We start from the raw sequence: 26,331 nt of genomic DNA on the forward strand, positions 1-26,331 counted from the left end.
TTGTTGTCTTTGACGCGTTCATTTTTCCCTGCTTTAGGTTTGGCAATTTTGTTGTAGAATTCTCGGACAGCGGCTAATCAAATTCTCTTTTTCTCAACTTACCGATTTTAATTTTAATGATTTTTGCCGAGCTCGTTTTTGCCTTTATAATGATGCGTGTACTTTATTGTACTATACATAGTATTAGAATTCTAATTAATTACATGCGTACGCGCAAACCGACAGCAGCATATAAGGAGACAGGGAAATCGGAGGAAGGCCACTCGTATTTAAAGGTATCAAACGAATGTAGTAGATTCTTTGATTATTATTCACTGTAATCTCGAACAGAACTGTTTGGAAGCTTATCACCATCTAGCCCCTATTTTTAATCTCAAAAGAGTTTCGATCGTCAAATGTTGAGGTGAAATCAAACCCGGTGTTTTAGAATTGAGTTTCAAATTTAAATCCCAGTCCATACAGCAAAAATGTTAGCGGGAAATTTAAAAAGAGAGCCGTCGGGATGATTTTCTTTTTTTTTTTTTAATTAATTATCATTTTTTCTCGTCCCAATCACCGCCACCACCACATTTTTCGTCGATCTTTTCATTATTATTCTCTATATTTCACTTGAGCCATTCAAATTTTTCTTTGGTCATTTTTGTAAGATTTATCTCTGATACATATTTAAGAAAAAAAAAAGCTTTTTAAAAATTGACAAGACATGAAAAATCGTGACTATTTATTTTTAATTTTTTTTTATTTGTGATTGTGCGAGTCTTTTTTTACATCTTATTGATATATTGATAACTTTATCTCTCTTTCTCGCCCGCCCTTATATAATACCTGTTGAATGCGTCGATTTGTAATTGAATTTTTTAACATTTTTTCAAAAAATCCCATTACATGAATTCCCCCATATAATTAAGTCTCTTTTTTCGGAAAAAAAAATCTTTTTTCACCATTTTCACATGTTGTGTGTATGAAATGTCGCGTCTGATTTCTTTCTATCTATCTAATTCTCCGGTATACAACACAGGAAAAAAACAAAAGCTGATTGTGTTTTTATTAGTTTTTTTTTTGTTTTTGTTGAATTTTTCTTTTCGGCAGGGGATAATTTTATTGTGTGGGTGGGTTTAATGTTTGAGGGGGGAGTGAGAAGAGAAAACCACCAAAATTTTAATAACAAAAGAAACAAGACACGAGCCCGTCCGGGATTTATCAAGACGATTGTCCAATTGGCCCCCTTGATTAATTTTTGGCTTTTTTGAATTTATTTTTTAAATAAGAATATCCGTTAGAACTCATTTTAATCACACACACACACATTCAAGCTCTCTAATCTTATTTTTGTAGCCGTTGTTATCAATTCTCTCTCTCTTCTTTAACGTGTACACACCCCAAACTAACTCTCTCTCTCCGACTGTATTAAACTCTCTAAACATTTATCACGCCCTCCAGAAAACAAAAACTAAATGACGGATCCTTATTATTTAAAAATTCTTCAAAGAACAAAATCCGATTTTCACTCATTTATCTATTATTTTATTATTATTATAGCGTGTGTCTCTCCTCGTACATTTCATTCATTTGCCATTGATTGGGTTGGGTTGGTTCCTCTAATAAAATATCTTTTTTAAATGTCTTTCGCCTCGGCTGACGGTGTGATATCCACTTCGTTATTCCCGATTAATCCTCGTCCCTTTTTAAAATTTTCTCCCAATTTTTTTATTTTGAAACAGAAAGAAAAGTAGTTTTTAAAATCTCGTGGGTGTGTGGTGTCTTCATTCTTCGCATATATAGATTCGCATTTTCCTTGTATACATATATAGATTTTTTAATTGCCTTCTTCTCCTTACACCTTTCGATCTGTTGTCCATTTGACTTTTTATCCATCCGACGTCGTTTGTTACTGGCGCCCTTATTGTTTTGTCGAGCGATAGACAAACAGAAATTTTAAAAAAGTTTGGAAAATCAAGTAAAAAACTGGACGTGTGTAAGAACAAGTCTCTTGAAGATATACCGAACAAACAAGCCCTCCCGACACTTAACAAACAAAACAAAATAAAAAATCCTGTTAGTAGCCAATATATTTCACCCACCAACTCAGCAGCATAATCCTCACACTATCGACAAATTGCCACGCCCTCCTTATTCCCTTCTATATTTTTCTTGTATCTTTTTTCTTGTACGATTACAACAGTATACATTTTGTTTTTGAATTTTCCCATCCTATCTGACGATTGAAAACAAACCTAAGAAATTGCAAAAAAAACAAAAAATTAAAATCCAAAAAAAAGAACAAAAAAAACTAAAATTAACAAAACAAAATAACAAAAAAAAAAAGGAATGCATTTTTTCGCAAAATTTGAATGTGGATGTTTGTATTGTATACTGTTTCCAGAGGCCATTACAATTTACAGAATCCTTCCTACTCTTAATCTGGTTGTACAATGTAATTTTTTATCAGATAAAGTTGAGTGTAGAAAAAAGGACGGACGTACCGACGGAGCCTCGTGCTGCCAATTTAAGACCAACATCCAACACGCTTGACAGTTTACTTTATCGATAATTTTATCGGCATTGAAGTCAAGGTTATATCAACAATCATCTGTAAACTAGTGGGGTCCAATTTTTTCGACAGTCATCAAATTGACTACTGCTGAACTAGACTAGTTTATTTATTCTCAAATTAGCTTCCGAGTAAACGCTTGAATTCGTTCGTCAAGATTTCCTCATTCAATTCGACATGGATTCAGCTAACGGAATTTGGATTAGCAGCTTCTCCGTCTACACAGTGACCACCATTTTGGCCACCATCGTTGGTCTGGCTTTGATGAAACGATACCGTTTCATGAAGCGATGCGACAAACTCTACGGGTAATTACAAATTATTGATTACAGATTTTTAAAAAAGGTTAAGATCAGTTCGAAATTATTTATAGACCGCCAACTGATATTCCGTTATGGGGAGGTGGATCACTTATATTTGTCCCGCCAGATGGTAAGAATTAAGTTGATTGCCAATATTTAAAAAAATCCTTATGATGCTGGCCTTTAGAAATTATGAACCTTCTCCTGGTGTTGCACAACATCTTCGGCCGGAAGTCGGCCAGCGGGATGGTACGCTCTTGGATTGGTCCTTTGCCCATGTTTTTCGCTACGACCGCTGAAGCTGCCGAGGTAATATCACACCCAATACCATTAAACTACAATTTCTACATGTTGGTTTAAAAAGGTGGTGCTCAGTAGCCAAAAACTAATCACCAAGAGCCGCGAGTACGAATTCCTCCACCCGTGGTTGAACACGGGCCTTTTAACAAGCACAGGTTATTCAGTTTAATCTTTCTGCTCATCTTTGACGAGAAAATTTATAGTTTTCTTCATCTAACAGGTAGCAAGTGGCAAGGGCGACGTAAACTTTTAACACCGGCGTTTCACTTTAAAATCCTCGAGGATTTTGTGCATGTGTTTGACGAACAAAGTCGAATACTGGTGAATAAGTTGAATCAAGCCGTGGTCAAAAGCAACGAGCTCAACATCTTCCCATTCGTTACGCTGTGCACTCTTGACGTCATTTGCGGTGAGACATACAAATGAGACAACTGTCATTTGATATTTAATAGAAGGACATTGATGTAATCGATAGAGACGGCCATGGGAAGGAACGTCGATGCTCAGAGTAAAACCGACTCCGACTACGTTCAAGCAGTTTACAAGTATTTGTTTGATTAAGTTATTTCCCTAGAGAAACAAAATGTGTTTAATTCATTTGTTTTGAAAGTATGAGCCAGATTATTCAACACCGACAGATAAGGTTTTATTTATGGTCAGACTGGATGTTCAAACTGAGCTCGCATTGGCCGGAGCAGTGTAAAGCATTGGGTAAATTATTCTTCGCTAGTATAGTTCTATCAAATTAAATTTAAAAATGGTTGACACTATACACTTTTCGATACAGATATTCTGCACGGATTCACCAACAAAGTATCTGCCCTTTAAGCAAATGATAATGTCTAAAAAATACCTTAACCCGTATATTTGCATAGGTTATTCGAGAACGAAAGTTGGAACATCAACAAAATAAAAGGCAAACTCCTGACATCGTTGAGGATTCTCAAAAAACGGAGGATTCCTTTACGTCACCGAGTATGGAGGACATTTTGACGTGATTTACTGACAATTGTGACGGGATTTTGATAATGTTGTTTTTAACAGAGCGACGTCGCCTGGCATTTTTGGATCTTTTGATTGAAGCGTCTAAAGACGGCACTGTATTGAGCGATTCTGACATACGTGAAGAGGTGGACACATTCATGTTTGAGGTAAATTATTTCGTAATAATGTTCTAATTAGTTGTATGATATTTACTTGCGAACAATAAGGGCCACGACACGACTTCGGCAGCCATTACTTGGTCCATTTTATTGATTGGTAGTCATCCGGAAGTGCAGGTGAATTACTTTAACACAATCAAAGATAACTCAAACTTATTCTAGAAATTTAATTGGAGTAGGAACTGGTTAACGAAGAATTAGACCGTGTTTTCGGTGATTCTGATCGACCCGTTACAATGACAGATTTAAATGAATTGAAGTATCTCGAGTGTTGCATCAAGGAAGCACTGCGTTTGTACCCGAGTGTTCCAATCATCAGCCGTACCTGTCAAGAAGATGTCATCATAGGTTTAAATTAATTGCTCTCTCAGCCTAGCAGCCAATTAATCACTATGCGTTAATTAGGTGACGATGAAATACCTGCTGGTACTTCTGTATCTATTTGTCCGTATTTCTTGCATCGCGATCCTAAATACTTTCCAGATCCGGAGCTCTTCCAGCCCAAGCGATTTCAAGCGGAGAACTCGGAGAAACGCCATCCTTATTCGTACGTCCCTTTCAGCGCTGGACCAAGGAACTGCATCGGTAAATCTTATCTCACCTGAATTGGGTGTTGTAAATTAAGATAAAACATTATTTATCTGTAAATAGGACAACGCTTTGCTCTGCTGGAAGAGAAATCCATCATTTCGGCTATATTCCGCAATTTTCACGTCCGATCACTGGATAAAAGAGAGGAAATTATTCTGATGGCGGAATTGATTCTACGTCCCCGTGATGGCATCAGAGTTCATCTTGAACCCAAAAAGAAACAATAAATACGGAAAAGAAATTATTAAACGGAAAAATTTGGGTTTTTTTTTAATCAGAGACTATGGTTGTATATTTTTTTTAAATATTTTGAAAATTCTGAGTTAAACAAAGCTGTTAAGATGGCGCTAATGGGAGAACTTTGGAAATCAATGGGGATTTCTTTGTTATTTTTATGTGATCCTTTTATCATATGGAAATTCATAGGACGTGTAGAGAAGATTACGTTGGATGCAACGTGCAGATTCGAATTGATTATAATGAATTATTCATTTCAATAAAAATGGTGTAAAAATACTGGACGAAAAATATAAAAATACGATGGACTTTCTTAGTTACGTTCAGTTTATTTCATTGTCGTCATCTCGGACAATATTGATTAATTTTGATATCGATTTTCAGGATTTTGGGAGGCATTTCTCTTTTCAAATATTCAACAAATCTATTTTTACTTAAACGTTAGAAAACTGCTGCTAGATGTCGAACTACTTTGTTTACTTTTTTTACTCGACCTTGAAGTCCTTTCCCGCTTTGGCGCTTTCCGTACAAGGGGAAACAACCGGAAAAGAGGCAGACGAATTTTTATTAGCTGTTGGGTGTGTAACACAGCATAATACACAGGCGCGAATCAGTTGTAAATTAGAATCTCATGAAGTCATTACCTACTGTAAATGTTTATTGCTCTAGCTAGGGGGTGGAGTGTGCTAATCATCATGGCTTAAAACTTTTTCTCAACCATCTATTCTCACTCTTCGTCAAACGTTCAAGTCTTTCAGTTGCTAATTATAATATTTCTCCTGTGCACCCTTCACATTTTGCTTTGTAATAATTCTTACTAAAAATCTGCATCTCATTGCTAAAATTCTTTGCTTGCTACATGGAAGCACATTTCCCCAATTACTCTGTAGCTTAATTGTATCAAAGAAATGGGAATGTTTTGGGTACAGTTGAGACAGTTGATGTGGAAAAACTTATTGATTAGAAAAAGATCAAAGGTATGGTGTAACCTATTTCTTTTCAGAGGCAGAACTTTCAAATTGCTCATTACGAAATTGATTTTTAGATCAGAGTTGCCACCGAACTTGTTTGGCCAGTCATTTTGTTTGTAATTTTAGCCCTTGTTAGGTATGTATTGTTAAATTATATTGCTGTATCTCCAATTAATGATTATGCATTTATTTTAAATGTTTTTATTGTTGGATATTTTCCTTTAACGTTGTAGGACCAAAGGTTTAAAGGAATACAAGAATGAATGTAAGTATGGTTAATTCATTTGGTCTTACAAGAGATTCAGAAAGTTAATTGCATTTTTCAGGTTTTCTGGAAGAACGAGCTTTACCTTCTGCTGGCCCTTTGATCTTTCTGCAAAGCTTAATTTGCACATTTGACAATAATTGCCACAGTTCCCCAGCATCAGCTAATCGTCTGATTGATGAGTTTGAATTTGACAAGTAAGTTGATAAAGATTTAACTGAAATAGAATTCCTAAAATGTAAAGTGACAATTGTTTTCTTTGTAACAGTGTTAGAGGGCTAATTCGGGATTTGACAAACATTTCTAAGAGGAGGATTACTGATGAGGAAGTTGCTAAAGGATCTGGAGTTGCAATTGATGTTACAGCTGGTGTTGCATTTGCCTTCAAGACAATTAGCAGCGGATCTAGCCCGAAAACTTCATTTCCCTTTAAGAATGTCATTAGTCGCGATGCTTTTCAGCGACTCGTAAGCTCAAAAAATGCCTCGCAAACATCAGCATTATTTGAGTCTATCGTTCACATTCCACCACCGGTAATAAGCGAAAAATATGGTTATTTTCAAATTGCTTGCTAAAATGCTGCTTCGTTCTTTTTTTTGTTAATGTAAAAGGAACTATCAAAGGATGTGCTGAGATATCACATAGAAAACCCCCGTCAAGTGTTTTGTAACACTTCGCTTTTGAAATCATGGGTAACCGCTCCGGACGAGTCGACTCTGCAAACTTTAAGCCAAGTTTTTTGTCAGTCTACTGCTGCTGAGATAATTAGCGTTCTCAATGGGACTTTGCTAGTCAACCAAGTAATATGCATAGTCTGTTTTATGAAACGGGATTTCTTATTTCACATTAATGATGCATAGGCCCAACGTATCGTGGAGGAAAATATAGAGCAGCCATTACACCTGGAAGACTGGGCAAATCTTGGTCGTCTTCTGAATACGATTCTTTCTGACATCAGCGATTTAGATTCTCTTTCCATGATAGTCAAGTGCGACCTATTGATGATAGAAGGATTTAAATAGGAGTTTACTAACCAAGATTATTTCATGAATAGAAAATTTTCCAGTACAACGCTTGGAAAATTAACTGAGCAGTTGTGGAGATCAAGAAACAATGAACCTGGAAACGCAACATCGACTATGTCGTTTCTCAACTCAACTGCGAATATTCTGTGTGGAAAGAATACGTTGATCAGAGAAAGGAAACCTTCCGACTTTCCAGATGGACCAGAGTAAGGCGTGAAAATTCTTTTTGTTTTGCTCTCTAGTTCGTTTCTTTTTACATTTCTTTCTTTTTGTTTTATAGGTCCTTCCAAATAGGAAGACTCTCCAAATCCCAGTCTGCAACCGTAACACGCTCTAATCTCACGAAACCTTGCCTGCAGCTTTTTATAGGCTTACAGCAGAATCCATTGACTCGCATGATTCTCGAACTCTTTTATCCATTTATTCGGTATGTTTTTCGTTATTTATAATTTCTTCGCGCTAAAGTCACTTACTAGTATTTTATTTTAAGAGGGAAGCTTATTTATGCGCCCAAGAATACTGCGTTTGACCGCGTGATTAGTCATGTCAATGAAACATTCCAAGATTTAAGGATTGTACAGCGTTTTGCGGGCAGATGGCTGGAAGAAATTTCACCTGCACTTAGGCGTTTTCTGAATCAACTGGATCCAACAACCATTGCAAATGTAACAGAAATTATCAAGGACCGTGTCCCTGGACTAAATAATGTGACTTCGTTCCCAACGAACATGTCCAATCAAATCATCAGGTGACGAAAAAAGACAAGGTTAATTTGATTACGTTTCAGTAATTTAACTTATTTATGCTTCTCAGTATTAAGGAAAGTTTGGTGAAGCTCGATCTTGTCGCAAATTTGGTCAATACTTATGTGGAAGTAAGTGACATAAAATTGAATGTTTTGATCAATATTAATCGTACAAATTGTTCCCTGTAGTGTTACGAATTCGACAAATTTGAGGGATATGCCACTGAAGAAGAAGCCGTCGAGCGTGGCAAGAGTTTAATCGACATCGGTGGATTGTGGGCAGTGATTGTTTTTAAAGCTCAAAACAATAACCTCACATCACAGGATCTACCTCACAACATCACTTACAAATTACGGTATTTTGCACTCGTCTTGTTTATTCGTTTATACTTGGGTTCATTTCCCATCTCTCGATACAGCATGGACAGTTCTAAAATCGATAGCACAAAGAGATTGCGAGATTTCTTCGAAACACCACTGCCCCGGACAAATCCCACAAAGTACATGAAGTATTTCACTTCTGGCTACATTTTCCTACAGGACAAAATAGAACAAGCTATAATCAAGCTGCAATCGAATCGATCCCAACTGCCTGGAATGTATATGCAACAATTCCCAAGTCCATGCTACACTTTCGACACCTTTTTCTTGGCGATTGCGGGTCTATTCCCGCTTTTTATGGTGTTATCTTTCGTTTACACCTGCGCCATGATTGTCAAGTCAATTGTTCGCGAAAAAGAGCGGCGCCTCAAAGAAACGATGAAAACTATGGGACTAGGAAACGCTGTTCATTGGGTAGCCTGGTTTATTGATAGCATGTCTTTTATGCTAATTTCATGTGTTCTTCTCTCCATGATCCTAGTGGTAACAACTTGCTCCTTTCGTTTTCTTCGTTCTGACTCAATTAATATTTTTTCTTTTATTGCAGTTTGGAGGAATTTTGGAGAATTCAAATTTCCTTATAGTACTAATTTTCGTCCTCAGTTTCAGTATTGCCACCATTTGCTTCAGTTTTCTAGTTTCGACGTTCTTTAGTCGAGCGAATCTAGCTGCTGCTTGTGGTGGGTTCTTTTTCTTCGCTTGTTTCCTCCCCTACAATTTTTTCAACTTAAATGGTCAAGATTACAGCCTCGGGATCTTGATACTTGCGGTAAACATTTGAAAATCTAAAAATATGAGTGCATTGTTAATGGAAACTTTTTCCTTTTTTAGAGTTTGATGAGTGACGTGTCTTTTGGAATCGGCTGCTTTTATTTTGCAAGTCACGAGCAAAGTGGAGAAGGTGCACAATGGAGCAATATAGCTACAAGCCCTAAAGACGGCGATGCGTATTCGCTATTGGGATGTATTTTGATGATGCTATTTGACGCTGTTCTCTACTTAATATTGACTTGGTACGTCGAGACCGTCTTTCCAGGTTAGCATTACTTTACAAGATTTACAAGAATTATTCGGGGAGCATTTATAAACGAGTATAATCTTTTGGGTGCCTACTGTAGGTCAATATGGTATTCCAAAACCATGGTATTTCATGTTTCAACCATCCTACTGGTTTTCAAGTAAGCGCAGAAACAGTATTGCCGGGGGCCTTCCATCAAGTCATGACGCAGGTTTGTTTTTTGTGTGTCCATCAGTGCGTACAAAAGCATGTTCTAATTTCAGTGTCTCAACGTTAGTCGCGGATTTGATTGAAGAAGAGTCAAGAGACCTGATGATTGGAGTGAGCATCCGTGATCTTGGGAAAATATATTCTAACGGAAAAGTTGCTCTCCGAAATCTGCACATCGATTTTTATGAAGATCAAATTACTTCTTTTTTGGGACACAATGGAGCAGGGAAAACCACGACTATGTAAGAATAGTCGTCCCACTACAAAGGATTCTTACTCTTACGTAATCAATGTTCTTGTGCAGCTCTATTCTGACAGGACTGTTTCCCCCGTCAAGTGGAACAGCTACGATAAACGGGTTGGATATTCGTTACCAAATGGATGATATCCGCCGTCAGCTTGGCGTGTGTCCTCAGCACAATGTCCTCTTCGATCAGTATAAAGCTTTGTACTTTTGAAAAATGATTTTTTTTTTTAATGACCGTCTTTTTCAAATTCCAACACAGACTAACTGTGGAAGAACATTTGCGATTCTATGCAAATCTAAAAACAGGGGAACAAATCGAGTCACGAAAAGAAATTGACAAAATGATTGAAGATTTAGGGCTGTCGCACAAAAAGCACGATATTTCCGAACATCTTTCTGGTGGAATGAAAAGGAAACTATCCATTGGCTCAGCTTTTATAGGAAATTCAAAGTAGGCCCTAATTTTCGGCTGTGTTAAATTTTTGTATGTGTACTGAATGGGGTGACTAATCACAGAACGGTGATCTTGGACGAACCAACAGCGGGAGTCGATCCTTACTCTCGACGATCAATTTGGGACATTCTCCTAAAATATAAAACAGGTAAAATCCAAATTCTTGATTATTTTTAAGTTATTCTTCTTCTGAAACTCAGCAAGTAACCGTTTTTCCAGGTCGAACTATTATTTTGACTACTCACTTTATGGATGAAGCGGACTTGTTGGGAGATCGTATAGCTATTATTTCTCAAGGGCAATTGAAATGTTGTGGCTCTTCCCTTTTTCTAAAGCAGAAACTAGGATCCGGCTATTATCTTACGGTCGTAAGGAAAGACGAGAGTGAGCGCAATGTCCTAGTGAACGGCGACGGCCAAGTATGTTAAGTTAAATTTCTGCTTCGTATTGAAAATCTAAATGGGTGAACCAATTTTCTCACAGGGAAATGCAGATCCTGTTTCACGAAGAGCAAATGAAACCGATAAAATTGTGAATGTAGTGAAACAACACATCCCAAACGTAAATATTGTAGAGAATGTAGGGTCTGACATCGTATTCTGCCTTCCTGAAGTCGATGAAGCAGGAGTCCACCAGCGAGACAAGTTTCCTCTTCTTTTTGATGAGCTCGACTTAAAAATGGAAGAGCTTCGTGTTGATAGCTATGGAATTAACGATACGACACTTGAAGAGGTATTTTAGTGCAAGTTTGTTTCATTTGTTTCGATGCTGATTATAGTAAAATATGTTTCGGTATGGTTAAGATATTTCTAAAGGTTGCCAATGACCCCTCAGAAGAAAGTTTTGAACCCAAAGTAGAACCGGAACAAGGTAATGGTGTTTTTCATCAAAATTTTCTGTTGTGGGCTTCTCTTTGAATGTCAAATTATGGGAATGCCATTGGATATTTTGCTTCGTGTCAGTCACGTTGTTTGTTTTATAAATTGAACTATTGTTATTTCGTTTTTGTTTTATGTTGTGTTTGGCTTATGCATTCATGTTGCGCACAATTTCCCAGTTCTTGCAGTTGCGTCCGGTGAACAGTCCATTTTTACTTCTTTGCGAAGAATAAGATCCCGGGAATCTGTATGTAAGTATTCTTCGAATACTAGTCGTTTGTTCTCGCTAAATGTGTTTTGCTTCGTCCTTCTAAATTATTTATTTGTGTGGTTTCATTCATTTTGAAGTTCTATTGTATGTTTGACCATTCCCTGTTCCTATAGACGAGGAAGTGCCTCAAACTGAAGAGAATGTTACTTCTGATACATTCAGTCTTCTCTCTTCTGAGAAATTGACGGGTGCGGTACTGATTTGTCAGCAATTTTTTGCGTTGTACGTCAAAAGATTCTGCAACTCTAAACGGAACTTGAAAGGATTTTTTTGCGAGGTATGATGTAAATTTTAAATCTTTACATTCTGTTTGCATGGCTACCAAAAAATCTAAACTGGTTTAAAATCTTTTCTAGATTGTTTTGCCTGCGTTATTAATTATTATTAATCAATTAACAACCATGCAACTAAGTGCAATTTCTCCGGAGCCTTCTATTGAACTTTCCCCGTGGCTTTACGGAAGTTCAAACGTTGCTTTCTATGCAAATGCCAATCCCAATGAAATTTGGAATAACCGTTACATAAAGAACATGTTGAATGAAACCGGTATGGGTACAAGATGCCAAAACAACGTGACGAGGTAACTGATGATTGTTTATTGTCCTTTCATTTTTTAATCTTTTACCCAATATTTGTTTCTTAGTTTTCAGTGTAATAGTAACACAACCGGACTACTTAATCCCTTTGTCAATCCTGACGATTACGTTGACTTTCAATGTCCGTGTAACATGGGTGTTGCTTTTTGCCCCGCAAATTTAACCGCGGCGACTCTGCTTCACAGATACAAATCTGTTTCAACTGACGATTTTTATGATGTAACGGGAAAGGACATAGCAATGTGGATAGTTCGAACCTACAAGACATATAAAAAGTTCAGGTATTGACTTATTCGCTATGTAGAATTTGAAAACCGGAAGCTGAGAAGTTTTGCTGACATGTTTTTATCAGGAGTGGAGGGTTTGAATTCGGCTTGCAAAACCCTTTCGAAGGTTTAAACTTGACATTATTTTCGAAAGATGTGCAAGACCTAATGGAGTCAATGAGATTTCCATTACCACTTCAGTTGAACGCTTCTGGTGAAATTTTGAATTTTGAAAATATTACTCGTTTAAGTGGGACTTTTGATAAAGTGAAGGTATGTTGACATGTTGACTAAGGCCGTGAATTATTGTGCATTAAATTAAAAAACATTATTTCGATTTCTAGGTTTGGTATGATCACAAAGCTTGGGCTTCGTCAGTTTCGTATTTGAATGCTATCAACAACGTTATTTTACGTTCATCAATGCCAACATCAAAAACATTTTATAGCATTACAGCAGTTAATCATCCTATGAACTATTCAACTAAGCAACTAGAAGATCGATTCATGTAATTATTCTAGAATTTATATTTTAGGCTACTTGCTTTAATTGTTTCTTTTGCTCTCTTGCATAGGAAACAAGTTGGTATCAGCGTATTGCACGCAATATCAGTCATTTTTTCTATGAGTTTTGTACCCGCATCATTTGTCATCTTTTTGGTGGAAGAACGGAAGTCTAAAACCAAGCATCTGCAGTTTATATCTGGAGTGAAACCCATAACTTTCTGGGTTGCGTCTTACACTTGGGATATGGTTCGTTTTTTTAATTGATACAAACTCAAATTACTGATAGTAATCAAATTTTACTGCTTTGATGTGCAACATTTTAGATGAATTATTTGATACCTAGCGCATTAGTTATCTTCATATTCATTGGATTCGATCAGCAAGCTTACATTGGCCCTAAGAATATCGCAGGAATGATACTGCTATTGATCCTCTACGGGTGATTGCAGTTTGATTCTTGTGTTTCGCGTTATTGCTGATCATTCGTTGATCATAGATAGCTAATACTTTTGAATTTCGTTTTAATAGATTATCAGCTATCGCTCTCATGTATCCGGCTAGTTTGGTTTTTTCCGTCCCTAGTTCTGCCTTTGTCGGTTTGGCGTGTGGTAATTTATTCATCGGAGTCATCACCACGATTTCCTCTTTCGTTCTTCAACTTTTCGACGACGCAGTACTTAACTATTTGTGCGTTTATGAAAGTGAACTTTAATTAACTCTTTATTTTATTTTCAGCAATTGAAATTGATTGGAAGTATTCTTAACGAAGTTTATTTAATATTTCCTCACTACTGCCTCGGTCGTGGAATGATTGACATGGCGCAAGTACATTATACTACCCAAAGACTTGAGCTTCTTGGTAAGGTTTTAACATGTTTGAATATGAATATTGGAATTTAATTTGATAATGTGGCATTTGTGTACCAGGACTTGATTACCCGCGAAATATCTTCGAGTGGGATTACCTTGGCCGCTACTTTCTTTCCATGGTTCTTCAGGCTGTAGTTTTCTTCAGTTTCACTGTGCTCTTGCATTATCAAGTGCTCCCGGAAAGTGTCGTGCGCTACTTTCAGGTATTGCCTTTCCATTTCTTTTACCACCACTTGCAGATATGTCGATTTCCCTCCCTTTTTTTTATAAACATATACTTATTTTGTTTTGATCTATTGACAGAGAACACAACTTCAACCACTACCCCTTGAAGATGAAGATGTTGCTCGTGAACGTGAGCGCGTTGAGCAGATTGATGATGAGTCAACTGATGAACTTCGCTTACTACGACTTACAAAAGTGAGACATTTTCCCTCCTAAGACCTAAAGGCTAAAGTATTGAACAAAGTGTAATTTTTTGTTCTTTTGTAAAAAAAAGGTATACGGCCGAGGTACAGAGCCAGCCACGAATAGGTTGTCTTTCGGCTTGAAGAAGGGCGAGTGTTTTGGCTTACTTGGAGTCAATGGTGCTGGAAAATCTACAACCTTCAAAGTAAAAACTCGTGCTGATTTTGTTATAAGCGTGATTTTTTTAAATGTTTAAACCTTAAAGATGTTGACGGGAGACGAGACGGTTACTAGCGGTAATGCGTTTGTTGGCGGCTATAGCATTTTGTCGAACTTGACAGAAGCGCAACAAAATTTAGGTAAACGTTAAATCAATTTACGTTTTTCCAAAATTATTTAAACAGGCATTACGTAATTACGCTTTACATAAATGCCAACAGGATATTGCCCGCAAGAAGATGCGCTCTTATCACTCCTTACTGGCGCAGAACACTTGAGGTTGTTTGCAAGGCTCCGTGGAGTTCCCCAAAAGCATATGGACAAGGTAATTTCTGCTCAGTTAAGTAATTTTCACAAGATTACGTTAATTCTTTGTTTTTTATTAGGTTGTCAATGAAAGTTTAAAGAAATTAGGACTTCTTCCTTATAAAAATCGATGTGCTGGGACCTACTCCGGGGGCAACAAAAGGAAACTGTCAACAGCTATTGCCTTTATTGGCAATCCCGCCGTTGTATTCTTGGTTAGTACGATAACAAGCATTAAGAGAACACGTAATTTTGATTTGGTTTTTTATTCAGGATGAACCATCGAGTGGCATGGATCCGAAAGCACGTCGCTCATTGTGGTCAGCTATTATCGACGCGCTGAAAGGTTCACGTTCCATCCTGTTGACTTCCCACTCGATGGAAGAGTGTCAAGTTCTGTGGTAAATATTCAAAATCTTAAAAAATCAAAATTAAATTTGATTGAGTTGAGTATCCAAATTTAGTACTCGTCTAGCGATCATGGTCAACGGTACTCTTCGTTGTCTTGGTTCTGCTCAACACCTGAAAAACAGGTACGTCTGTGATTCTCGTGCCTTTTCTATTGGCGGTGTCTTATGTGTTCAAAATCGTTTTAGATTTGGCAATGGATACATGATCAGTGCTCGCTGTGAAATGGAGTATGTCAGCGATGTCCTACAAAGTGTCCAATCGGTCATACCTGAAGCACGTTTGCGTGAGCGACGATCCCGCCAGCTGATTTGGCACATTCAACCCAACGTTCTTTCCATAGCATCTTTATTCAACAGAATGGAAGCGGCAAGGGCAGCAACTCAAATGGTAAGTCACTCCTTGCTTCACAACCGCGTCTTAGCCAACTGTACAAAACATAATTTGATCGTTGAAAGGTGGATTATTCAATCACACAAACCACGTTGGATGATGTATTCCTTCGATTTGCCCGTCTTCAGAGGGAAACGAATGAGGAGTCTGACGATAATAATGAGCAAGGTCCGTGACATAAATCTATTCGAATTCAATGTTTGCGTTTCATTTATTGCTGGCTTCCACAATATTTAGGGTTAGAAGATGTGCCTTTGCATTCTCGGACTAGTCATGGCCTAACTAATCAAGATCAGTTCGCCGTTTCAATCAACACTGCGTTCTGAAGTTTACCAAAAACAGCGTCGAACAATCTAGGAAATTAATTTTTCGATTAAAACTTTATCGTATTATATTCAATTGGATCTTGATAATCTTTTTTATATTTACACGTATTCGTATTTCCCCTTCTAATCGATAATAATTGTTAACATTTACGTATTAGATTTCGATTTTCCCTGCCCAATTCCATCATCTTTTGATTCTTATTGTCGGAATTTTGCAAAACTTTAGCACTCGTAGACGTAATATCCTAACGGGCGAATTCGGCCAGAATCAGCAGTTGAAAATGTTATTCAGTCCACTAAGAGTCAGTTTTGTGGTTTAATTTTCTTGTTTTGTAATGCCGGAAGTCCAAAATACAACTTTTCCCAGCTTCGGAAAAGCAACAGATGGACAACAAGGACGTGTTGCATCGTAATTTAGAATAGACTATGTTGATAAGCTTAGATTTTTGTTAGAACAGTGTTGACGACGACGATAACTAGTAACCTTTTGACCAACTAGTGGGCCGTTAGTTTTTGAAGACATGACTGGTGACTAAGGTAAAAAGATCAGTTCATCATTTATCATTATAAATCCGATAGACGTAATCAAGTGATTGTAATTTGCCTTGAGTAAAAATGTTTTGCTTGCGTCACTAAGCATCCATCTGTTTAAAAGACGCAATCAGGATTTCTGTCACAGGTATTATGAACGATTGTTCTCATGACGATGACTATCACACCTTTATATAACGTAGCTGCGGTTTACTTGACGCCGCTAACCTAACTTTATCAGTCGAAAAGATATAGTTTTATCTTCGATTTATATACCGTAATGGAAAGATACAGTTTAATTAGATTGGAACGTAAGACTTTGCTAGGTGTACCTATTTTTTGGTAAGTTCAAAATTAAGTACATTCAAACTTGTGCTATCAGTCAGTCTGTGGATCCTGTCACGACTGGAAGTATATAGTAAGTTTGTTTGTCTAAACTTAGCCGACATTTACAAAACTATAGGCTACTAGGAGTACTAGCCACCTGGACATCTCAAAATGTTTTTCTTACAGCTCCGGCAGTTAATGTGGAAAAACTACCTCGTCAGATCACGATCAAAAGTACTTCCATCATAAACTTTGTTGTCACTGGATGTATTTTAATCTCATTTTAATTTTGTAACGCTCTATCGTCTTACAGGCACGGGTCATTGCAGAAATTATCTGGCCTTTGGCAGTATTTATCATTTTAGCTCTTGTCAGGCTAGAAGGTCTAAAGGATTACGAAAAAGAATGTAATTACGGTTTTTAAACAAATAACCAGACGATCTTTTCCTAAATGTGACTTCCTCTGTATCTATTCAGGTTACTTGAAAGAAAAAGCATTGCCTTCAGCGGGTCCGGTTCGATTTTACCAAAATTTGATTTGCACTTCGATGAACTGGTGCTACAATGACTATCAAAATAACACAATTTTATTTAATGAAGCATTGGAGTTTGAGCGGTAGGAAATGATGATGAGGCATAATTTAATATTTGTTCTTTTTATTAATCCTCTACACTTATCGGTTTTGGGTCACAGAGCTAGAGAACTGATTAGCGAAATAGACACGGCCATGATAAGGAGACTCGCTGTCGATGAGGTATCTATTGGAAAAATCACATTTACTTATCCATCCTGTTGCTAACTAACTGTTGACCAACGTTGCGCCATGCCTTTTTTTTTTAAGCAGTCAAACAATTTAGATTATTCTTCCGGCCACACACAATTATCTCTCAACTACAGGGCCACCTACAAAGAAGGTCGCCATAATAAACAGTTGCAAAATTCCTCGGCTTTATCGTTACAAAGTATGAGCATGGATTTCCTTCCATCATTGGCTTCAGAAATTATTTTCGAAGTACTGGTAATTTAGTGAGCCCATAGGTTTTTAGTGCCAATTAGTATCACCATCTATTTCTTTTTATCTTATAGGAAAAGTCACGTGGGGGTGTGAGTGATAACCAATCACAGTTATTATGTAACACAATTTTTTTAGAGCAATACCGAGGATTATTAGAAGACTCGATGAGTAACGAAAATAATCCGGATTGGTTGGTAGAGCGTGTAATCCACCATGATACAGATTTCTTTATTAAGGACACAGAAACAAATTTGTGCACAGAGGAATGGGGATCTTTAGAAAATTTGAACCATTTATATAAAGACGTTCATCTTTTGGGCAAGACATTCCCTATTTTTCAGTAAGTATTACTTCTAAGCGTGTCTATAGAAATATCCTACTTAATGCTATCTCTATCAAAGGGAAATTTCCGATTCGAAAATAGGGAAATTTGCTCAGAGACTATGGATTGCAACTACCGGAAATAAAGCAGACAATGAATCAAATTCGACTTCCATTATTCCTATCCTGAATGCAGTGTGTGGTGGAAGTTTTCAACCTCCCTATATCCCTTCCCCCAGCTTAAAGACAATCCCCAAATTTTCTAAGTAGGCAATCATCAGTTTGAACGCATTATTTCTACGCTTATTAAATAAATTTCCTTATAGAGCTAATCCTTTTCGTCGAAGGATGAGTGTTTTTGAAAGGGATTCTGTTGCTGAAAGCACTGACAACTTCCCGGAAATTTGCAGCAGTCTTTTTGGAACTATGCAAAACAACTCGCAAACTGAAACACTTTTTGAGTATCTCTATCCGTTGATAAGGTAAAAGTTTAATGGTTTAATATTCAATTATTATCTGAAAGGGCACAGTAAGGCAGTAGCTTCTACACTGTTTTGTTCTTTCTTATAATGTAGGGGAAGACTGGTATACGCACCCAACACTCCCGCGTTTTCTCGTTTGGTCGAAAAAATAAACTCAACATTCCAAGATATAAGAACAATTCAAAATTTATCCAATACTTGGTTGGAAATTTCGCCCAACATAACTTCTGTGTTGAATCGACTCGAGGAATCCGTTACGGATGCCATAGATAATTTTGAAAATTCCACTGCAATTGTTTCAATCTTAGAGGAAGCCCTTCTACGGATAAACAAGTATAATATTTTACGCTTTATTATTTTACCAGTTTACTGTCGTTCTATAATCTTTTGACTGAATTTTGTAGGATTCAAACTACCGTGATGCAGATAGACGCCCTTGCCACATTTTTTAGCACTTACATAGAGGTAGAGCAAAATTGCGCCTTTTTCGTTATCGATATAGACGTACTGTACTTTGTAGTTTGTAAAAAGATTTCTACCATCTATTTCAATCTTACAGTGTTACGATTTCGATAAATTCGAAGGATATCCCACTGAAGAGGAAGCTGTTGCTCGTGGTATCACTTTGTTGAACCAAAATCAACTATGGGCAGTAATTATATTCGATAGCGCTGACGCTAATGTGACATCGGAAGACGAACTGCCTTTCCACATATCATACAAGATAAGGTTTGATCCTCTGAAAGAAACGCTTATAATCATTTAATTGACTCTTCTTTCTGGTCTGAATAGAATGGACAAATTTGTTATTGATACAACCGAAAGACTTAAGGATTATATTGAAACACCTTATCCTCGGAATGATCCAAGATATGGGCATATGAAATACTTTACCTCGGGATTCATATTCTTGCAGGATAAGATCGAACAGTCAATCGCATCCCTTCAGTCTATGACAGAAAATTTGCCGAGCATGTTTATGCAACAGTTTCCGAGTAATTGTTTCGAGTTTGACACGTTTCTATTCGCTATTGGGCCAAGCTACCCGCTTTACATGAATCTGGCATTCGTGTTTTCTTGTGCCATGATCATCAAATCAATCGTTTACGAAAAAGAACGCCGACTCAAGGAAACTATGCGGACAATGGGCCTAGGCAACGGAGTTCATTGGATGGCTTGGTTCATCGACAGCTTATCAATACTGCTCTTTGCCTGTGTCCTTCTACCTATTATTATTTACGTGAGTACTTTTTTCTGAGTGTCTACCTGTGTTTTGCTTGTCCATTAATAGTATTTTTCGTTCCCGTAGTTTGGAAATATTTTGGAAAAATCGAACCCGTTCGTCATTTCCGTTTTCCTGATAAGTTTTAGCATCGCGACCATTTGCTTTAGTTTCTTGGTTTCCACTTTCTTCAGCCGAGCCAATCTCGCTGCCGCCTCCGGTGCATTTATTTATTTTCTGACTTACCAACCAGTCAGTCTTCTTGACTTGGGGTTTAGTACCTCGCCTTATGTCACCAATATTTTGTTGGTAAGGGAAAGATGAATCCTTGAAACCATTATTTATTTATCTAATTTTTTCGTAAATCGCTCCATCAGAGTTTATTTTCCAACGTTGCATTCGGCATAGGAAATGCGTATGTGATTGGTCTTGAAGAAACTTCCGGTGGTGCTCAGTGGAGTAACATCGGAACAAGCCCAAGAGAAGGCGATACCTTCTCGCTATTAGAATGCATATTGATGTTGTTATTCGATTCCGTCCTTTACTTAGTAATGACGTGGTATATTGAAACCGTCTTTCCAGGTTTGAATAACTAAATGATAATTTAATTTACTTTACTTTATAATGAAAGTAAAATTTAATATTTTAAAATAGGACAATATGGTATCCCAAAACCATGGTATTTCATGTTCCAGTCTTCCTACTGGTGTTCAAGTAAAGGACAGACTGTTCCCATTACCTCCTTCGAACCGCGCGCTGAAGCAGGTGTTAATGTTTTCAACATTTTACGTTTGAACATGCAAATGATAAATTTTTTTACCTACATTAGAGAATTCGGAACTAATCGAAGAGGAGTCGAACAGGAATCTGATGGTTGGAGTGAGCATCCACAATCTTGGAAAAACGTATTCAAACGGAAAAGTCGCCGTCCGTAATCTCAACATAGATTTTTATGAAGATCAAATTACTTCCTTTCTTGGACACAACGGAGCCGGCAAAACAACAACAATGTACGTAAATAGCTAATATTTCTTGTCCATATCTTTGTTACATTCAAATTCTAACAATAAATCGTTGTAGCTCTATTCTGACGGGACTATTTCCTCCGTCAAGTGGAACCGCAACAATCAATGGGTTCGATATACGTTATCAAATGGATGATGTTCGCCATCAACTTGGGGTTTGTCCACAACATAATGTCCTATTTGATCAGTAAGTTTCTCCATAGTTTTCTTCGAGAGTTTTTCCAAAGTCATTTGTTTTTCATCAGAATAACAATTACTCAAATTTACAATTACAGATTAACAGTAGAAGAGCATTTGCAATTTTTTGCAAATTTAAAAACAGGAGAACAAATCGAATCTAGGAAAGAAATCGACAAGATGATTGAGGATTTAGGGCTGTCGCCTAAAAGGCACGACATTTCCGAACACCTTTCCGGTGGAATGAAGAGAAAACTATCTATAGGTGCAGCTTTTATCGGAAATTCGAAGTGAGTTCTATTGTTTTTCTTTGTTCTTTTTTATTGTACATTCATTTTTATATTAAATGGATCACCCAATTATAGAACAGTAATTCTGGACGAACCAACAGCGGGAGTCGATCCATACTCTCGACGATCAATTTGGGACATTCTTCTCAAATATAAAGCAGGTAAAAGCCAAATTCCTCATAATTATTAAGTTATTAATAATAAGTTCTCTCCTGCACTAATAAAATTAACATTTTTTCCCCAGGCCGAACCATTATTTTAACTACTCACTTTATGGATGAAGCGGACTTGTTGGGAGATCGTATAGCTATTATTTCCCAAGGGCAATTGAAATGTTGTGGCTCTTCCCTTTTTCTAAAGCAGAAACTAGGATCCGGTTATTATCTTACGGTCGTAAGGAAAGACGAGAGTGAGCGCACCGTGAACGACGGTCAAGTATGTTAAGTAAAAGTTTTGCTTCGTATTGAAATATTAGTTTGCAAACTGATTATGTCGCAGGCAAATGCAGATCTTGTTTCACGAAGAGCAAATGAAACAGATGGAATTGTGAATGTGGTGAAACGACACATCGCAAATGGAAGTATTGTAGAAAATGTAGGGTCTGACATCGTATTCTGCCTTCCTGAATTTGATGAAGCAGGAATCCGCCAGAGAGACAAGTTTCCCATTCTTTTTGATGAGCTCGACTCAACAATGGAAGAGCTTCGTGTTGATAGCTATGGGGTATCGGATACAACATTAGAAGAGATTTTTTTGAGAGTAGCAGATGATCCTTCCGCCGACTCAAATTTTCCTCAAACTAATGTTGCCGACCTTGGTATAACATCCTTTCTAAGTTTTGCTTTCAGTTAAACAGTTAGCAATTTGTTTTCCGAATTTCTAGTTCAAGAAGATGGAAATGCACACACGGAAGAAATCGGAAGTTCTGATTCGTTTAACCTAGATTCTTCGGAAAAATTAAAAGGGAAGAGATTAGTTGCCCAACAGATGAAAGCACTGTATGTTAAAAGGTTTTGTAACTCCAAAAGAAATGTAAAAGGATTTTTCTGTGAGGTATAAAAATATTAATGCTTTTAGAGGCTAAGCTGCGGTAGAATTAAAAATGATAATCTATTGATTTTCTAGATTGTATTGCCCTGCATCTTAGTTCTCATTGGGGAGTTATTTTCTTTAACTCTCCATCTGGAAGATCCTGTTCCTGCTTTAAAACTTTCGCCCTGGCTTTATGGTGATGTCAATGAAGTATTCTACGTAAATCAGCAACCTACTTTAAATTGGACCAACGAGTACATTTCTAACATGCTCAATGAAACTGGACTGGGAGTCCGTTGTCTGGACGGCGAACCGTTATACGGGTAAATGTTTATCTTTTTTTAGTTTCCACCGTGAACAAATTGTTGTATAGCATTATTGACGTACGACTTTTTTTTAAAATCTTCTTTCCGGTACAGATTGGATTGTTCCTCCAATGATATTGGACTCCTAAATCCATTGGCTAACCCAGATGATTATCATCTCTATAATTGCCCATGTACTGACCTTGGTGTTCCTATTTGCCCAGCCAATAGCACTCAGCAAGGAGAACTGTTTCGCTACCGATCTGTCTCTTCTGACGAATTTTACGATCTTGCTGAGAAAAACATATCATTGTGGATTCTCCGGACATACGAGGAATTGAAAGACGTCAGGTTTGTTGTTATTTTACAATGAAATTTAATTTATGGCATCTTTTCTTTTAAGTTTATTTTCTAACAAATTTGAGCTAGTCGGAAATCCCAATTCTTACTATTTTGTCGTTTGTGTTTAGGATTGGAGGTTTTGAATTTGGCGTACATAATATAATGAGGTCAATAAACTTGACGCAGCTACAAAGAAACGTTAGCGAAAATATCGTGAGGGTACGTTGCAATCCAATTTATATTCCTTTCTTTCAATATTTTTCAATTAAATTTTCTCTTCTATTCAGGTTTGGTTTGACAACAAAGCCTGGGCTTCTTCCGTATCCTATTTGAACGCCATTAACAACGTCATTTTGCGATCATCATTACCTCCATCCAAAGATCCGTTTCTCTACGGGATAACTGCAATCAATCATCCGATGGAATTTTCATCTAGAGAAGTAGTTAAAAAGTAAGATCAAATTTACTAGCTCCGCTAAAAGTAGCATATGCCTAAAAATGTATTTTACTTCAGTGAACAAGTCGCGGTTAGCCTTGCGTTCGCGCTAACTGTCTTATTTGCCTTGAGCTTCGTACCTGCGTCGTTTGTTATCTTTTTGGTAGAAGAACGCACTTCCAAAGCCAAGCATCTTCAGTTTGTCTCTGGAGTGAAACCTACCACTTTTTGGTTTGCATCTTATACTTGGGATGTGGTATGCAGCGAAACTATTCAAATTACGAAAGTAATTAGAATTAATCAATTTTCTGTGTTTAGGTGAACTACTTGATTCCCTGTTTCTTGGTAATCCTCATATTTCTTGGATTTGGCCAATGGGAATACGTTGGATCTACAAGCATTGGTGGTTTTATTCTCTTGATGGCGCTTTTTGGGTGAGTGAGCCGACTTTTTTTGCATCCCTTAATAAATTCACTTGTGATTTTAAAAATATCCTTTCAGGGTTTCGGCCATTCCACTGATGTACCCATCAAGTTTCCTCTTCTCTGTGCCGAGCACGGCCTTTGTCGGACTTGCATGTGCCAATTTATTTATTGGAGTAGTCACTGTCATTTCTTCCTACGTACTCCAGCTTTTTGACGATGAGCACTTGATCCAAGTAGGTGAAATCCTCGACCAGGTTTTCCTCATATTTCCTCATTTTTGTCTCGGAAGAGGACTCATCGATTTAGCTGAAACCTATTTCACGGCTAAGAATTTTGAATTGATCGGTAATACCTTGTACCTTACAACAGTTGAACAAGTAATCGAACACTTTCATTGTGTAGGAGTTGTTTATGAGAGAAACATATTTGAATGGAATTACCTTGGCCGTTACTTTGTGTCCTTTATATTGCAAGCCATCATTTTCTTCGGATTTAACCTGATGTTACACTATCCATTCTTCCCAAAATTGATCGCCCGTTATTATAAGGTAGAGCCCAACTACGTCATTTTTTTTAAGTTTACGCATTTTTATTTTGTAATAACTTTCGATTTTTAGTACAAAGCCATACCTCCATTGGGATCTGAAGATGTAGATGTCGCACGCGAACGCGCTAGAGTGGAAAAAACTGATGCATTTATGGATGAATTGCTTTTAAAACGATTAACAAAGGTACGAACAACTGGAATGTGAGAAATGTCTATGATTGCAAATAATTGTGCAATTGTTTGTTGCTGAAAGGTTTACAATGGACAGAAACATCCCGCTACTGATAGGTTATCTTTCGGTCTTAAGAAAGGGGAATGTTTCGGCTTACTTGGAGTCAATGGGGCCGGAAAATCTACTACGTTTAAGGTAATCAAACTAATCATCTAGTTTCATATTCCTGTGACCTTAAGCTATTTTATTATCGTATTATTAGATGCTAACTGGAGATGAGACTGTAACAAGTGGAAACGCTTTCGTTGGAGGATCCTCTGTCATCACAAATTTGAGTGAAGCGCAACAAAACTTGGGTTGGTTCATAAGTTCTAGTACATTAATAGATTTGAATCCTAAACTAACCAACTTCTTTTAGGTTACTGTCCACAAGAAGACGCCCTTTTACCCCTACTGACAGGTGTCGAACATCTACAACTCTTCGCAAGGCTTCGTGGCGTTCCAAGTCGATACATCGATAAGGTTGGAGACATTTTTTCTCTTTTTAAAGTAATTTTTAATCATTCTTTTTTTATTGATTTTTTTAGCTTGTCAGCGATAAGTTACGAAAATTAAGCTTGCTCCCCTACAAAGATCGGTGTGCTGGAACTTTTTCGGGAGGCAATAAACGAAAGCTATCAACGGCTATTGCCTTAGTCGGCAACCCCGCTGTCGTGTTCCTCGTAAGAATAAATCGACATACAAGAAACCCAAATGAAATATTTTTATTATATTTAAAACTTCTTTAGGATGAACCTTCAAGCGGCATGGACCCTAGAGCCAGACGTTCTCTTTGGCAAGCTGTGATTGATGCCGTAAATGACTCGCGTTCTGTTCTGCTCACTTCGCATTCCATGGAAGAGTGTCAGGTTCTGTGGTAAATATTCAAAATCTTAAAAAATCAAAATTAAATTTGATTGAGTATCCAAATTTAGTACTCGTCTAGCGATCATGGTCAACGGAACGCTACGCTGTTTAGGCTCGGCTCAACATCTTAAAAACAGGTTGAATTTCGAAACATTCACGCTTTAATTAATTATTCATTGTTATAACCGTCAGTTTCCAATATCTTTCAAGGTTTGGCGATGGTTACATGATCAACGTTCGTTGCGAAGTGGAGACCATCAGCGAAGTGTTGCAGTGCGTTGAATCGCTTATACCTGAAGCGAAGTTACGAGAACGACGATCTCGTCAACTGATTTGGCATGTAAAACCGAATCTATTACAGATTTCAACCCTATTTCAACGAATGGAAGCCGCTCGAACGACTACCCCAATGGTAAGAAAATTTTGATGTTCCAATTTCTTGCGAGAAAAAAAGTCTTGATTTTCATTCAAATGCACAAGGTCGACTATTCCATCACCCAGACCACACTGGATGACGTATTTGTTCGATTTGCACGTTTGCAACGAGAGACGATTGACGACAACAGTGAAGGTCATTTGTAATACTAAATGCTTTCACATTTCAATTTCTAACGAGAGATTTTGATGGGCCATGCAGAACCCGAATTTGACGCACTGTCAACGCATTCTGGAACACATACCAGTAGCGTTACAACGGACGACGACCTACATACAGCGTTCTAATGAAACTTTTAGAAACTCGTATTATTTCAGTCTATAGCTTGAGAGCTCGCGTTTACTTAATTCTGTATGATTCACCGCGTAACAAAATAAGATGAAACTTTTACACCCGTAAACGATCGTTATGTTGTGAAACAGGGTTCCGCCC

General features: G+C 37.4%; 3 protein-coding genes across 6 annotated transcripts; all 3 read left to right on the forward strand.

The window, feature by feature from the left end:
* Positions 1–2,044: 2,044 nt before the first annotated feature.
* On the forward strand, positions 2,045–5,452 carry LOC124209626 (cytochrome P450 4c3-like). The gene is made up of 14 exons (XM_046607694.1): positions 2,045–2,859; positions 2,925–2,983; positions 3,041–3,162; positions 3,218–3,308; positions 3,374–3,562; positions 3,629–3,698; positions 3,764–3,864; positions 3,941–3,966; positions 4,029–4,128; positions 4,198–4,304; positions 4,365–4,433; positions 4,496–4,664; positions 4,722–4,901; positions 4,968–5,452. Exons 1-14 carry the CDS (start codon positions 2,729–2,731, stop codon positions 5,132–5,134), a joined length of 1,581 nt encoding a protein of 526 aa, XP_046463650.1. The 5' UTR covers positions 2,045–2,728; the 3' UTR covers positions 5,135–5,452.
* Positions 5,453–5,678: 226 nt separating this feature from the next.
* Positions 5,679–16,302, forward strand: LOC124209629 (ATP-binding cassette sub-family A member 7-like). Of its 3 annotated transcripts, XM_046607697.1 has the most exons (44): positions 5,679–6,121; positions 6,190–6,251; positions 6,349–6,380; positions 6,442–6,577; positions 6,649–6,913; positions 6,992–7,180; positions 7,241–7,368; positions 7,435–7,611; positions 7,686–7,832; positions 7,896–8,153; positions 8,219–8,279; positions 8,340–8,506; positions 8,570–9,014; positions 9,079–9,300; positions 9,363–9,567; positions 9,650–9,760; positions 9,827–10,001; positions 10,064–10,195; positions 10,266–10,457; positions 10,523–10,608; positions 10,680–10,879; positions 10,944–11,192; positions 11,264–11,330; positions 11,518–11,589; positions 11,723–11,886; positions 11,966–12,189; positions 12,253–12,486; positions 12,558–12,744; positions 12,816–12,979; positions 13,046–13,223; positions 13,301–13,416; positions 13,506–13,650; positions 13,713–13,836; positions 13,905–14,050; positions 14,151–14,267; positions 14,347–14,460; positions 14,521–14,614; positions 14,696–14,799; positions 14,861–14,995; positions 15,054–15,181; positions 15,245–15,313; positions 15,377–15,578; positions 15,647–15,749; positions 15,819–16,302. In XM_046607697.1, the coding sequence occupies exons 1-44, from the start codon at positions 6,053–6,055 to the stop codon at positions 15,905–15,907; spliced, it is 6,684 nt and encodes a 2,227-aa protein (XP_046463653.1). In that variant the 5' UTR covers positions 5,679–6,052; the 3' UTR covers positions 15,908–16,302. The 3 variants fall into 3 exon arrangements, with proteins under 3 accessions (XP_046463653.1, XP_046463655.1, XP_046463654.1); XM_046607699.1 differs by lacking the exon at positions 11,518–11,589; XM_046607698.1 differs by lacking the exon at positions 11,518–11,589 and having other exon boundaries at positions 9,650–10,001.
* A 496-nt stretch (positions 16,303–16,798) lies between these two features.
* On the forward strand, positions 16,799–26,299 carry LOC124209631 (ATP-binding cassette sub-family A member 7-like). 2 transcript variants are annotated; one of them, XM_046607700.1, is made up of 40 exons: positions 16,799–16,999; positions 17,079–17,172; positions 17,243–17,381; positions 17,460–17,520; positions 17,608–17,784; positions 17,853–18,121; positions 18,183–18,368; positions 18,429–18,584; positions 18,678–18,917; positions 18,989–19,049; positions 19,144–19,313; positions 19,377–19,824; positions 19,894–20,115; positions 20,184–20,388; positions 20,461–20,571; positions 20,636–20,816; positions 20,887–21,018; positions 21,107–21,298; positions 21,374–21,459; positions 21,543–21,733; positions 21,797–22,115; positions 22,182–22,351; positions 22,424–22,653; positions 22,750–22,986; positions 23,106–23,196; positions 23,265–23,428; positions 23,492–23,669; positions 23,732–23,847; positions 23,915–24,183; positions 24,241–24,386; positions 24,456–24,569; positions 24,639–24,752; positions 24,820–24,913; positions 24,976–25,079; positions 25,145–25,279; positions 25,346–25,473; positions 25,532–25,600; positions 25,674–25,875; positions 25,944–26,034; positions 26,101–26,299. In XM_046607700.1, the coding sequence occupies exons 1-40, from the start codon at positions 16,937–16,939 to the stop codon at positions 26,184–26,186; spliced, it is 6,441 nt and encodes a 2,146-aa protein (XP_046463656.1). In that variant the 5' UTR covers positions 16,799–16,936; the 3' UTR covers positions 26,187–26,299. The 2 variants fall into 2 exon arrangements, with proteins under 2 accessions (XP_046463656.1, XP_046463657.1); XM_046607701.1 differs by having other exon boundaries at positions 17,608–17,778.
* The last annotated feature ends 32 nt before the right edge of the window (positions 26,300–26,331 follow it).

Source organism: Daphnia pulex, chromosome 12 (genome assembly GCF_021134715.1).
Source record: "Daphnia pulex isolate KAP4 chromosome 12, ASM2113471v1".
Lineage (NCBI taxonomy): Eukaryota > Metazoa > Arthropoda > Branchiopoda > Diplostraca > Daphniidae > Daphnia > Daphnia pulex.